The following is a 13169-nucleotide window of genomic DNA, read 5'->3' on the forward strand; positions in this document are numbered from 1 at the left end:
CTTTGGTTTCAAGAAAGAAATATGCTTTTGTTGTTCTTTCTAAAAGATGAATGGAGAAGCCAGTCCATTCTGCAGTTTGAAATATTTATAACTTAAAAGTGTAAGAGAGAATGATGTGATCCACTGGCTGGACCCTGGGATGCAGGACCGTAGGCCCATGTGTCTATTATATTAGACGTTAACAGCCACTGAAAAGTCTTTCTTTTCCCCACTAAGTTTTATTGTCCAGGCTGTGTGTTCAGTGAATATTCTTATACAAAAAGGCACAAGGTATCATTTTGAATCGAAAGGCCATTTTTATATTATATTTAATCAGCCAGGAAAAGTAGCCTGGGAGTCTGTCCTGACAGGCTTTGTAAAGACTATAAGGAGGGACCGGATGTGGCCCTGCTCCCCAACCATGTTGTTCTGGTGTGGGGAAGAAGAGGATGCAGAAGGGAACAGATACACTGGAGAATCAGACACATTGTGATGAGGGAAGTCACTGTGATGAGGGAGGGCTGCTGGGATGACTGGGCATCTCTTTGGGACTGAATAGTAAAGAGAAGAGCCTAAGGGAAATATGCCCTGTGATTTGAGTGATAAAATGGGACATCCTATGCAGATATGAGGGAAGAGCATTCCAGGCACAGAGAATTTTAAGTGCAGAGGCCCTGGGATGGGAATGGACTTGAAAGAGGAGAGGAGGAGAAATGAGGAGGGTCCCAGGATATGATGGAAGGAGAAGAGGTCAGTGTGGGAGGCAGAGACCAGATGGGCACCATTTCCTGTCAGGCTGCTTTGGCCTGAAAGCCAGAACCATGGTGTGCAGAGGGTCAGTGGGTGCTTCAATGTATAACAGAGTTATTGGTCTCACCTACCCTGCAGCCAGCCTCAATTGTTCATCTTGTTGGATCTGCTTCCTGTTGCCTTTGCTTGCCCTGTTCTTCCCTGGAAAGCAGCAGAATTGGTTTATTTTCTTAGCCCTTTGCTCTGGTCTGTGGGGTTAGTCAATGGGGACCCTGAGGGAGGGAGTGAGAATGGGGGACAAAAGATGTGAGAGATGGAAACAAGACGGTATTCTGATCAAGTCTCATTTATTGGATATAATCACAGGGTTTAAGTAGTGGAGAAATGAGGGAATGGGCCAAAGGGAGGATGTGAGGGAGACAGAATGTCCTTACAAGCAGGATGCAGGTGTTCTGCTATAAGATAAGTTGCTATACGATGAGCCTGCAGCTGGGAATCTTTCAGGGTCAGGTTGCATCATATGCTTTACAGGAAAACAGTCATAGGGGAATGGAAAATTACCAGTATGTTAGTATCTAAGAGAGTAGTAGGAAAGATGGCTGTTAAGATTCTAACTTTTCTCTGGGGTTCCCCACAGCCCTTCTCCAGCTCTCCAAACCTTTTGCTTCCATTTCTCATTAATAAGAATGGGCACTCAGAGACATCTTCTCCCTTGTGTCCAGCACAGGATCTTCATCTTCTCTCCTCTCACTCTTTCTTGTGAGTGAGATATTCCAAACTTTTCTCTTCCCTGAGGAAACAGCATGGCAGTTCCCACCCCAGTTAGGCTCCAAGCATCCCAGGCGAACACCATCATGGCTATTGCACCAGTATCTGCATGCGTGGCTTAGAACCCTGTGGTACTGCACGCAAAGGTCTCAAATATGGCTGCAGGCACATAGGACTTTCCGCCTTAGGAGATCCTAAGGCTTGTAGAGTTCTTGGCCCATATACTGAGAAGGCTGGGAACTTTGTAGAGTTTAGGCTCTGGGGCAACCTCAACCAAGGATGGATAGGACCCAGAATGGAACCCTCTCCTTTCCTGGGACAGCTGAGGCATATGCAACATAATCTCTTAGAGGTCTATGAAGGGTTCCAATGTCCAGGAGGAAGCCCACCATTAGCTGCCCTATATTGGCCTCCTTCCTTTCCTATTTTGCTTTTCTTCTCAACATAGATGGTTCTTTTCAACTAAGATTGACCTCTGTTCTTAGTATTGGCTTCCAGGAAAATCTGTCTTAAGATGCTGATTGACACTGGCTGTTCTTCCTTTCCCAGCCATACTGGCTCTCCATAACTCTGGGTTTTTAAGAGCTGCTCTTCCTACTCAGGATACAGCCCTGATCATACCGTCAGTCAAGATATTCTGCCTTCACTGGCCTAGGGCTGAGTGAATCACCCTGTCTAGACCCGTAAGACACTGTCTCATTGAAATCAGGCCAATGAACCCAAGATTGAACATGCTACAGCCTTCCTCTAATGGATGTGGTCTCATGAAGTCACTCATTTCTGCTCTATATTCAGGTTCCCAGACTCTCTGTGATCTCTGCCCCTTTGCTAGGATGGTTTTGGCCAATTTCTTTGAGCGTTACTTCTGAGATTTACTTCACATCTTTTTTGTTTCATGAGGTAGAGTTGGTTTCTGTTGTGCAAGCTCAAAGGTCCTAAAAATAACTGCTAGTTAGTGTGACTGTGGGACAACAGGGAATCAGAGAGGCTTGGATTCTGTTGGCTTTCACCAAAGCATATCTTAAACAAGGTCTGGGCACTGGTGGTCTGCTAGAGTCAGCTCAGTGTGCTGGCTCAGGAAGTCATGCCTCTTATTCCCAACCCTCTCTTCTCTGGGATCACCAGGGTGGGACTCTCCAAACCAACCTTGTTCTGGCATTGTCAGCTGTGTTTCTGGAAAGCACTAATTGGGGAAGGGGTGTCTTAGGGTTTCTATTGCTGTGAAGACACACTGTGGCCAAGGCAACTCTTATAAAGGAAAATATTTAATTGGGACTGGCTTACAATTTCAGAGGTTTAGTGCATTGTCATCATGGTAAGAAGCATGGCAGCATACAGGCAGACATGGTGTTGGAGAAGGAGCTGAGAGTTCTACATCTTGATCCTCAGGCAGCAGAAGGAGACTGTGTACCACACTGGGAATAGCTTGAGCATATAAGACCTCAAAGCCCACTTCCATAGTAACACATTTCCTCCAACAAGGCCACACCTCCCAACAGTGCACTCATTATGGATATTCAAACACATGAGTCTATGGAGGCCATACTTATTCAAACCTCCACAGAGGGGAATGGGAAAGAGTGCATGGCTGCAAGAGAGGGAAGACCCACTTCTTGCTGTTTGTTTATGGTTTCTGTCCACACCACCTTGGTAATGTTTCTGCTATTGTCTGAGTGTCCCAGTGCCCCAAGATTCTTACTCCTAAAGTGATAGCAGCAGGAGGAGCAACTGTTATGCGTGGGCTTAATACTCTTAAAAATATTAGGTGTCCTCAGGTATACCCCACCCAGGTGAGGTTAAATTAGAAGGTGCTGTCTGAAAACTGGGAGGCAGACTTTCATTGGACTCCCAAACCTGCCATTCTCTCCACCTCAGATTCCCAATTTCCAGAAGTGTGGGGGAACAGTTGCTGTTCTCCAGAAGCACTCTGGTCTGTGGTATTCTGTTCCAGCAGCCTCTACAGATGCTTACTCCCTCTGGGGATCCAACTGACACTAATTCCATCTTCTCCTGTGTATACCTGAATTCCTTGCCTAGCACCACCCTGGCTACCTGGGCTTCTCATGCACCCAGAGTTTGAGGACAGGTTGAAAGTGCTGAGTCCTCAGAAGGCTTCTAAGCATTAGTTTCCCTCTGTTTTTAGTGGGAATCCACACCAGGAACTCAAGGATGCTGGGTAAACACTCAACTAGTGAGCAATAGGCCCAGCTCCTATGCATTGATTTTACAAGATAAAATGTAGGGGCTCATGTTCAAGAAGCATCAGTTATGTTGAGGGAGAACTGAAGCTCCTACCCCTAACTCCAAAGACCAGTTGCCATGGCCACAGCTATATGTGTGTACTTCCATCAGAGTTGGTTCTGGCTTCATCCTGCTCAGTCATATGGTACCATCTTTAAGGTCCTTGTGTATGTGTTTACATTCCATTTTCTGGCACCACAGACCCAGGTACACCCTTTGAGCCTGGATGGCTGAGGCTCCCACATATTTCATAGACCTCAGGTCATATGTTGCTCAATATTCTCTTTTGTCTTTTGAATCAACTAACAATTCTATCACCCAGTTTGTGGTACAATAGTATTAAATTCTCTCTGTTAAATGGACTGTTCTGGTTTCTGTCTCCTGATTGGTGAAGGAATGGGGCATATGATAAGAATCAAACAGGATGCATTGATGGGCAAGCTGTCCCTGTGGGCAAGTTGACTCCATCCTGTTGGGGACCTCTTAAGAGACCGGCTAGAAAATCTTTAAGTTGTTCCAACAAGAGATGAGTAAGATGAAGCTAGTAATACCACCTGTTCCTATTCTTCTCTAATTAAGGGTGACCCTTGGGCACTGACACTCTGCTCCTCTGGCCTGCTACAAATGGGCCTGTTATGTCTCTGAAATGGGTGACTACTGCAAGACAACAATCTATGGAAACTATACAAATGTCTTCCTCATGGAGATACATGGGTCTGGTAGTTTTCTTCTCTAAATGTCTTTGGAGATGGCTTAGTCAGTAAAGTATTTGTTGCCCAAGCATGAGGACCTGAGCTCTATAGCACCTGCTTAAAAAAATCCAGATTTGGTGGGACATACCTGCAATCCTAGAGCTGGGATCCTCCTAGACACAGGAGGATCGTTGGGACTTGCTGACCAGTCGGTTGAGCTCCACGTTCAAGTGAGAGACCATGTCTCGAAAATGAAGGTGGAGAGCAATTGACAAAGTTCCCTGTCATTGACCTTTGGCCTCCAAACAAACACATGCACTCACGAATATGAACACACACATGCATGTATCCATGAATATGAACACACACACACACACACAATAAATAAGAATCACATAGTGTCCTTATTACATAATTACTCAACCCTGCTGTTGTAACACAGCATGGAGAAAACAAAGGCAAGCAGGCATGTGTTTCCAGTAAGGCTGTGCTTACACTCACAGGCAATGCCTGCATTTGGTCCATGGCTGTTGCTTGCTGCCTTCCTGACATTAGGAACATACCTATGGGGCCTGCCATAACTTCAGCTTAGAACAACAGAAGGTGATTCTGATCTGCATCCCTACCTTCATGTTGGGAAATTCCATGCAGTTGCCTCCTTGACCTGAAACTTATGTGGAAATGTTGGGAGACATTGCTGGCTGGTTGGGGGCTGCAGCACCCCCATAGTCTCTAGCAGATTATCTCAATAGTTTGGCAAAATGGAGCTCCCTCCCTCCTGCAAAGCTTCCTGCTCTCTGCCTGCTCTATCTGGAGAATGTTCCTGGGCCTGGAGGACTGACCTTATCTAAAAACTGTCTCTAAAACCAGATGCCTAGTTCATCTTTAGCTTGACCTTTGGCACAGATCCCTGCTAAGAAGACTTGTGTTAGGAGATCTGCTATAGGACCCTGCTGCCTTGTGTGCCACTTAATGTCCCCAGGCTGCCCAATCCTATATATTCTTTATACTCTGGAATAAAATCAAGCGATTCACTGAAATCTTTCTCCTGGAGGGCTGTCTTCATTTGTGCTCATGGGCAGCCAGAGCTTTCTGTCACCCCATCTGCTTCTTTCCCCCTTTGGACTGCCTGGTGGCCAACTGGCCCAAAAGGAAAGAGAAACCCCATTGGAGAGGATTTCGAAGTAACCATTACAATCATGTTTATCCTAAAAAAATTTCTGTCACAGATTTGAGTTTGGGCCATATTAGTGAATGAAGTGATCGCAAAACTCATACATATTTGGCACACGAATAACAAAGAGCATCATCAGGCACAGATGCCTCCATTTTCTCAAGTTTGGATGTTAGCAAACGAATGCCACAAAAAGCCACACTGATGCTTTAAAAGAGAGAGAGAAAATAGGACTTCTGAGTTGGCAATCATTCCTGGGGCAAGAGCTCCATGGTGTCGGTCCCCACTTGCCTCTTTGCTTGCATGTGGGCATCCTGTGACCATGTTGCTTACCTGTTACCTGTGGCCAGTCAGTGGTCTGAGGCCTGGGATCACAAGGCAACATGGTTTTAGTCTCCAGCTGGGAATACTTCATGGAACGTTCTATTGGATGCAGGATTTTGATAAGGCGGTGGGTGGGGCACTCCATGTTAGGATGGGAAGGCCAATGGGTCAAAAGATTCCTTGATATAAAAAGTTGACAGTTGACATTCGATTTAGGGAAGCGTCAGCTTCTTTATTGGACTGATCTGGCCTCTGACCTCTGTGGGCTGAGATTCCTCACTGCCTTCTCACCCTCGTCCTGTCCCAGTCCACTCGGACTGAGAGTTAGAAGTTCAGCAGCACAGAGCTTTCACCTGCCTGGGCTGAGTCAGCAGCCTGGCTTAGAGAATTTACCTCCAGATCAGATTTTGCTTTTTGATTCCTTGGAAATCTGAAGTCAAATCTGATCAGTTTTCTTAAATGAAAGGAAAGGGTTTAACTAAACAAATCAGAGACTAAAGGAAAACCTCAAGTGCTCACGGACTAATTTGCAGTAGAAAGAACTCTTCTGGATCAAGGTGTGTGTATCTGTTTCTTAAGATGCAGGTACTATTCTTGGGAAGTGAAAGGAGACACCAGAAGGACATGGACTGGGGACCCTGGCCGGTGGTGGTATTCAGTGCATCTAGGCATGGCTCACCCACAGCACTGGTCTCTGTTCTCAGAGACTTCCATCCTTCAGAGACCGGGGTTCTCTTGCATGCTAGTCTCTCTCTGCCACCAGCTGCCAGCCTGTCTCTCCATGTATTTAAGCTTCCATAGGCTGAGTATCCTTCCTCCCATCCTTTCTATCAACTTACTCCTCTTCTGGAGGAAGAGAACCACTTTACCAGAAACAACCAAATCATTTGCATTGTATCTCATAGGCTAGTGTTATGAGACATATGCCGATGCTCTTTATTTCAATCTTACATCCACCTTTTCTAAAAACTTTGTGGTTTTATTTTTATTATTTTTAAAAGTAAAATTAGATTCCTGCATCTATAAACACTCTGACTATGAAGTGTTTCAACACAAGAGTTCAACACATCTCCTATTTAACATTCTATTTCCATCTAAATATAAAGTACTTGGTTATGTGGTTTTGCACTGTATGATTCCCATATAATCCCTTGAATCAACAAATTCATCCATCGCATGGCCATTGTTAATTTATAATGACAAGAGTAATGATGGCACAGAGTAATAACTAAGAATTTTACAAAATGGGGCTGGAGAGATGGCTGAGCTGTTTAGAGCGCTTGTTGCTCTTGCAGAGGACCCAGGCTCAATTCCCAGCATCCATGCAGTGGCTTGCAACCATCTGTAACCCTAGTTGCAAAGGATCCAACAGGCACACAGGTAACAAAGTAACAAATTAAGAAACAAATTAAGAGTGAACAAGGAAAAAGAACACACACACACACACACACACACACACACACACACACACACACACACGCGTGCACACACACCAAACCTTAATCTTTAGGGTATCAATGCCTGAACAAAAATATTGGCTTGTAGTGTTTAATGTTTCAAAGACCAATTTTTGGGCCTTATATCTTTCCACATTCGATTTTAGTCATAGGCTCACTTAAAGTTTTAATAATTAAGTTTAATAAATATAGGATCAGAGAACATTATAAAAGGTTTACAATGAATTACTTTAAAACAGTGTTTAGAATAACATGGTTACATGGCGGTAAGGTACAATCAGTTTGCAAGAATGTACAGTACCACCCATGAGGAGAGGTTACCATGTAAATTGGAACTTGTTTTTACAGGGTCAGGCACCAAGGTAGGGGATCATTTAATGTCCGCTGAGTATCTCATTAGCTGTCCTACATTTCTTCGTTGTCCAATATTCATGTAAGTTCATCGGTGAGAACTGGCTGATACTGTGAGCAAGAGGGTATGCACATCTCCTGAAGAGAGAGGGAGGACGAGAAGCTGCCTGGTGATTTTAGCAATCCCATGTCCAGACAGCAAAGCATGAGACTGAAATGACCTAGATCCCTTCTCAGGGCATGGAGATCTGTAGCTTTGGAAAGTTATCTATCTAAGCCCTCATTTGAGCTCATGGAATGGCAAACCTGTGTATTAAGCCACTGTGATTCTGTGTCTGTTTGTTATTGTAGTATAACTTGATCTAGCTTAGTGTGTTCTAAGAGTTTCTAAGAGACTTTTTTTTTTTCCTTTTGAGACACAGGATATCCTGGAACTCACTATGTAGACCAGGCTGGTCTCAAACTCGAAGGTCTTCCTGTCTCTGCCTTGCAAATGTTGGGGTTAAAGGCAGGTGCTACTATGCCCAGCTCTAAAAGACTTCTGATCATGGCCCACAATAAGACATACATTTTACATCATGGTATGCTCAGGCAGGCAGAAAGACAAATGCTTACCTTTATGCACACACATGCTCTCTCTTTCTCCCTCTCTCTCTCTGCCACACCCCCACAAATACACATGCACAAGCACATGCATGCACACATGCATACACACATAGACAGTGGGAGCAGGTACCTCAAGAAACAGTACTTAATATACATGATTAACCTATGCTCTCCTATTAGAAGTTCTGGTATTGATTACCTGCACTGAATTTATAGCTCACTGCCAAATGTAACTGGAGTCTCAGAAATGCTGCACGTGACTACTCTGCTAATTACACATCTGCCATGCATATTTACTAAAGCAGGCTTTTAAGATGTATCTTTGGCTCCTACAATGGGTGAGAGTGTTTTGCATAAGATACAGCACATCCCACATATTTTCTGGAAGGTATATTTTATTGTTGAGCCTCCTAATTTACAACATGATTTTTAAAATTTCCTTAAAAATTCTTGTCACGAGTAACAATATTAACCGGATTGTTATTTATTTACTTTCAGTTTTTTTTTAAAATAAATGTCTCTTGCATTATAATCATGGACATCATAAAAACATCACTAGACATAGTTTTGTGTTAATACTGATGCCAAAAATGATATAGAGACCAAATATTTATAGTTTGCATTATATACCTTTATATATTATATACTCATATCAAAACTTGCCATTTCTATTAAGAAGCTGATAAGTTACTCTCTAATTTCATAAATTATACCACAAATGTGAAAATATGGACAGCTATTTTATATTTCTGCTTCTTATATAAGACATCCATGTTTATACAGAAAGCTTCAACATTACAGAGGTGTCACAATGGGAGAGATGAACAGACATTTCACCCGAATCTCCACTAGCCTCTTATTCTGCCAGAATAATTATGGTATCTTCTGCATACTCTTTTAGATATGTGTATGGTGTCTGTTTCTTCAATACATACAGAGTACACACATATTTAGATATATGTGTGTATGTACATTTATACAAGTATATATATATACACACATATACACATGTTTATAGTCTACATATGTATATATATTTCTGTGTGCACTTATGCATACATGCACACATGATGTCCTTTGGTTTATTTCCAGACCATTAATGTGAAATGAATTTTCAACGATTGCCATTTTTTTCTTCTTTAAATCTAAGGTGGTTTAAAAAGACCTTTGCAGCAAGTAATACATTTCTTTTAGAAATCATAAATATTATTACACTGAAAAAGCACATTACAGGGAAAGTTACAAGGTGTCAGAGAAGACAAAAATCTTGTTAATATGGTGGAGAAGAGGAATGAAATAAGCTTTCGAGCATCCTCTCTTAAATTTCCACCCTCAGGGATTGGGACCCCGGGGCTTCTTAGTTGCCAGCTTCAGCAAAGGAAAGCTAGGCTCTGTGCATGCTTCAGGGAAGGGAGGGTGAACCTGGTGTGGGTTGGGGGTAGGGGGGTGCAGTGACTGAACACTGAGATTTGAGTGAGAAGCCAATCCTTGGGTGGGGACACCAAACAAAGGATTATTTTGGTAATAACTGTTTGGGAATGAAATGGTGTCTTTTAAGGTAGACAACTGTCCCCTTTGGGATGTTTGTTAGATATTCTCATGGGTTTGAGTTGCCAAGATGACATGTGCTTTCTTAAAAGGGGCCATCTCTTGCTTCCTTCTGGCCTCAGTTATGGGGAATGAGGTGGCACATGTCCCTCTTAGTGGAACAGGCTTCTCGAAACTGTTGGTCGACTTGAATATGGTCACTTATGTCTCTGATGTACCCCTTTCATCTACTGGCCTCGTCTGGAACAGTGGCCCATTTCCCCAGCGCATCAATGACGTCACAACTTGAGGGAGGGAGGAGATATTGCACTCCAGTGATACTTTTGGGAAACCAAAACTCAAGTGGGTGTGGGTAAAGCTATCGACAATAGACCAAACCACAAAACAAACAAACAAATAATGAAGCCCTCTTGCCTTTTGGTTGTCACAGAAAGGTCTAAAACAACTCAGGAAAAGGAATGCCCTGGTTCTAAAACTGGTAAACTGCCTTTGCAGACAGCTGCTAGACATGCCTTGTAGTTCTCGCTCTCTGATGGCCGTGTGAAGAGTACCAGAAAACAGGGTGTGTGGATGAACTCTGTGTAAGAGAGGCATTTTTTGGTTGCTCCAGTTAATTCTGTCCCGACTCAGAGCAGCTGGTGACAGAAGAGCCACATGTTTCAGTTTTTTTTTTTTTTTTTTTTCATCCTGGCAGCACAGGAAGAACACCATTTGGGTATTGGTGGTACATTTCCTCACCCTGTCCAGCATTTAGGGTTCCCTAGGGACAGCATCTTTTTTTTTTTTTTAAATCATACACCTCAATTTGCATCCCTGAATAGTCTCGCTTAATTCAAGCCCCCACCCACCCCTCTGCTGGAACTGTGCTGGAGTTAGTTCATCCTCTGTCTGCCTGCATTTCTGTGCAATGTAACAGCACCTCAGTTCAGACCACAAACATTCTTGGGTTACCAAGTGTGGTTTTTAAAGATGCATTCTTTTTTTTTTTTCTTCTCAGATATGAAGATATGAAAAAAAAAAAAAAGGTGAGGGCAAAGATGTCCCTGTTTCATTTACAGCATATCACCCAATTACATGACAGAAATAAAGGTCGAGTCACACATAGGACATAGATGTTGGTAGGAACGCTATATTTGGGCTACAGAATAAAAACAATTACTTCCATTGTAGTGAAAATAACCGTTGACAGTTAGCAAAGCTGCAGACCAGGATGGGATTGCTTGTGTGGGGATAATAGGAATTGCTGGGTGGCTGGTGGTGGCCAGAACTGTGGAGCAAGGACAGAGGCAGAGACGGGGAGGAGGGGGCGGAGGAGATGGAGGCATGGCCCTAGTTCTTCCTCAGGATACTTTGCAGACTCCTCTCCACAGCTTCATCCAGCTCCTCCTCCAGCTCTTGCTTCTTGGACATGGCCAACTTAGACTGGTAATCCCTCACCACCTGATCGATGTATGGGGCACTTTGTGTGCCATGTAACATCAGGGTCCACTCCTTCAGCAGCCCCTTCTGTGGCGCACTGCCCACAAACCCCAGCTCCAGGGTCCAGGTCCCTCGGGCATCCTCCCCCCAGGTGTGGGTGGTCATGAAAGGCCACTTGTCAAAGCCCACCTTGGAATCGTCATCTCTTGGACGCCGGCTCAGCAAGATGGACTTGGTGCCCATGGGGGAGGTCATGTTGATGTTCAGGTCTCCTCTCCTGGTTGCGTTGACTGTGATGACAGCTTGCACATGCTCGAGGTAGCGTACAAAGTTTTCTTTCCCCTCACATGCATTTGTCTCAAGGGTCAGTACCAACTTGCCAGTGGGTGGTATTTTCCTGAGGACAGAGAGAAGGAGATTTGATAAGGGAAGGTGTGTATGACCTGAGCAGGGCTTTCAAGGCACCTTCAATAGCAGGAAGAGGAAGTGCTTTGGGATTAATTATCGAGATTGGCTTGGGTTTTGATTTTCATATCAACTGTGAATCTGAGCACTGAACCTTCCCTGTAAAGGGGTGGTGGCCACTGTTAATGTCCTTCTCATATCTAAGCCCCCCTGAGTTACCTGCAATTACAGCTCTCACGTAGCCTGACCACCTTCCACTTGAGCTATCTTCCAGCTTCCCCCTTACCAACATCATGAGCATCTGCTCAGCCTGTGTTCAGGAAAACTAAAGGTGTCAGGGATTGAGTTCCTCAGGAAGAATCCTCTATCAGTGACTGACAAGATGTGTTCCATACATGTCCTCTGGTATCCCTGCTTCTTAGTAGAGTGACTCGGTGTCCCAAACTGGCAAGGTCTTGTCTGAGGCCCAACTTTAGGAGCAACTTTTGGAGGCAAAAGTTCATAATGAGTTTCTTCTTCTTCTTTTTTTTTTTTTTTTAAAAGAGCATTTAAAATTTGGTCTTTGACCATCTCCTACATGTATACAATGCAATGTGTCTTGATCGTATCTACCTCCCCCACTCCCCATCCCACTCCTCCAACATGTCCCCCTTTTTACTTTCATGTATTAAAAAAACAACAACAAACCAACCCATTAAGTCCAATTAACGCTGCCTGTACAAACATGGATCTGGGGTCATCCCCCAGAGCATGGGTAACCTACCGGTGGCCACACCCTGAATCAAAATGACAGTTCTTCACAGAGCAGCCATCAATTGCCAGAAGCTCCTCAGGAAGAGGCGGGGCCCCACGGGCCCCTCACTTATCTTTGCTGGAGTGTTAAGGCCTCTAGCTTGTGCAGACTGTGTGCAGGTGAGCTCAGCTGCTGTGTGTTTGAGTACAATGGCCATGTCAAGGCAGAGAACAGCATTTCACACCACTCTTCCTTACCCTCTGGTTCTGACATTCTTCCTGTCCTCTCTTCCCCCATGTTTTCTGAGTTTTGAAGATTTGGTACAAATGCCCCGTTTAGGGCTGAGCATTCAATACTCACTTATTCTCATTACTTTGTCCAGTTATGAGCCTCTCTTTGCATGGACAGATAGCTGCACTGACACTTCAAAAAGAAGTTTCCATTGTGTCTTTTAAGGGTTATGGACCTTGAGGAATGGCAACTATTGCTGATTTAATGGTTCCAACAGACTGAATACTTCTTATTGAAGATGCTGGGGACTAGAAGTGCTTTAGATTTGGAATATTGGAATATGTGCTTATGCATAGTGAGATACTTTGGAGAAGGAAGCCAAGTCTAAATAGAGAACTCATGTATGTTTCATATCCTTATATGCCATCCTTGAAGTAATCATAAATAATATCTTTATTTATGTAGTGATGTTTTGACCAGAATCTGTCACT

At 43.8% G+C, this 13169-nt stretch overlaps 1 protein-coding gene across 1 annotated transcript in view; it reads right to left on the bottom strand.

The window, feature by feature from the left end:
- Positions 1-10999: 10999 nt before the first annotated feature.
- Positions 11000-13169, bottom strand: part of Pcsk2 (proprotein convertase subtilisin/kexin type 2) — a 240671-nt gene continuing 238501 nt past the window's right edge. Inside the window, exon 12 of the mRNA XM_051183273.1 lies at positions 11000-11706. Within this exon, the coding sequence (XP_051039230.1) occupies positions 11220-11706 (487 nt within the window). The 3' untranslated portion in view covers positions 11000-11219. The remainder of the gene's footprint in view (positions 11707-13169) is intronic.

The sequence above is a fragment of the Phodopus roborovskii genome, unplaced genomic scaffold (assembly GCF_943737965.1).
Source record: "Phodopus roborovskii unplaced genomic scaffold, PHOROB, whole genome shotgun sequence".
NCBI classification, from domain to species: domain Eukaryota; kingdom Metazoa; phylum Chordata; class Mammalia; order Rodentia; family Cricetidae; genus Phodopus; species Phodopus roborovskii.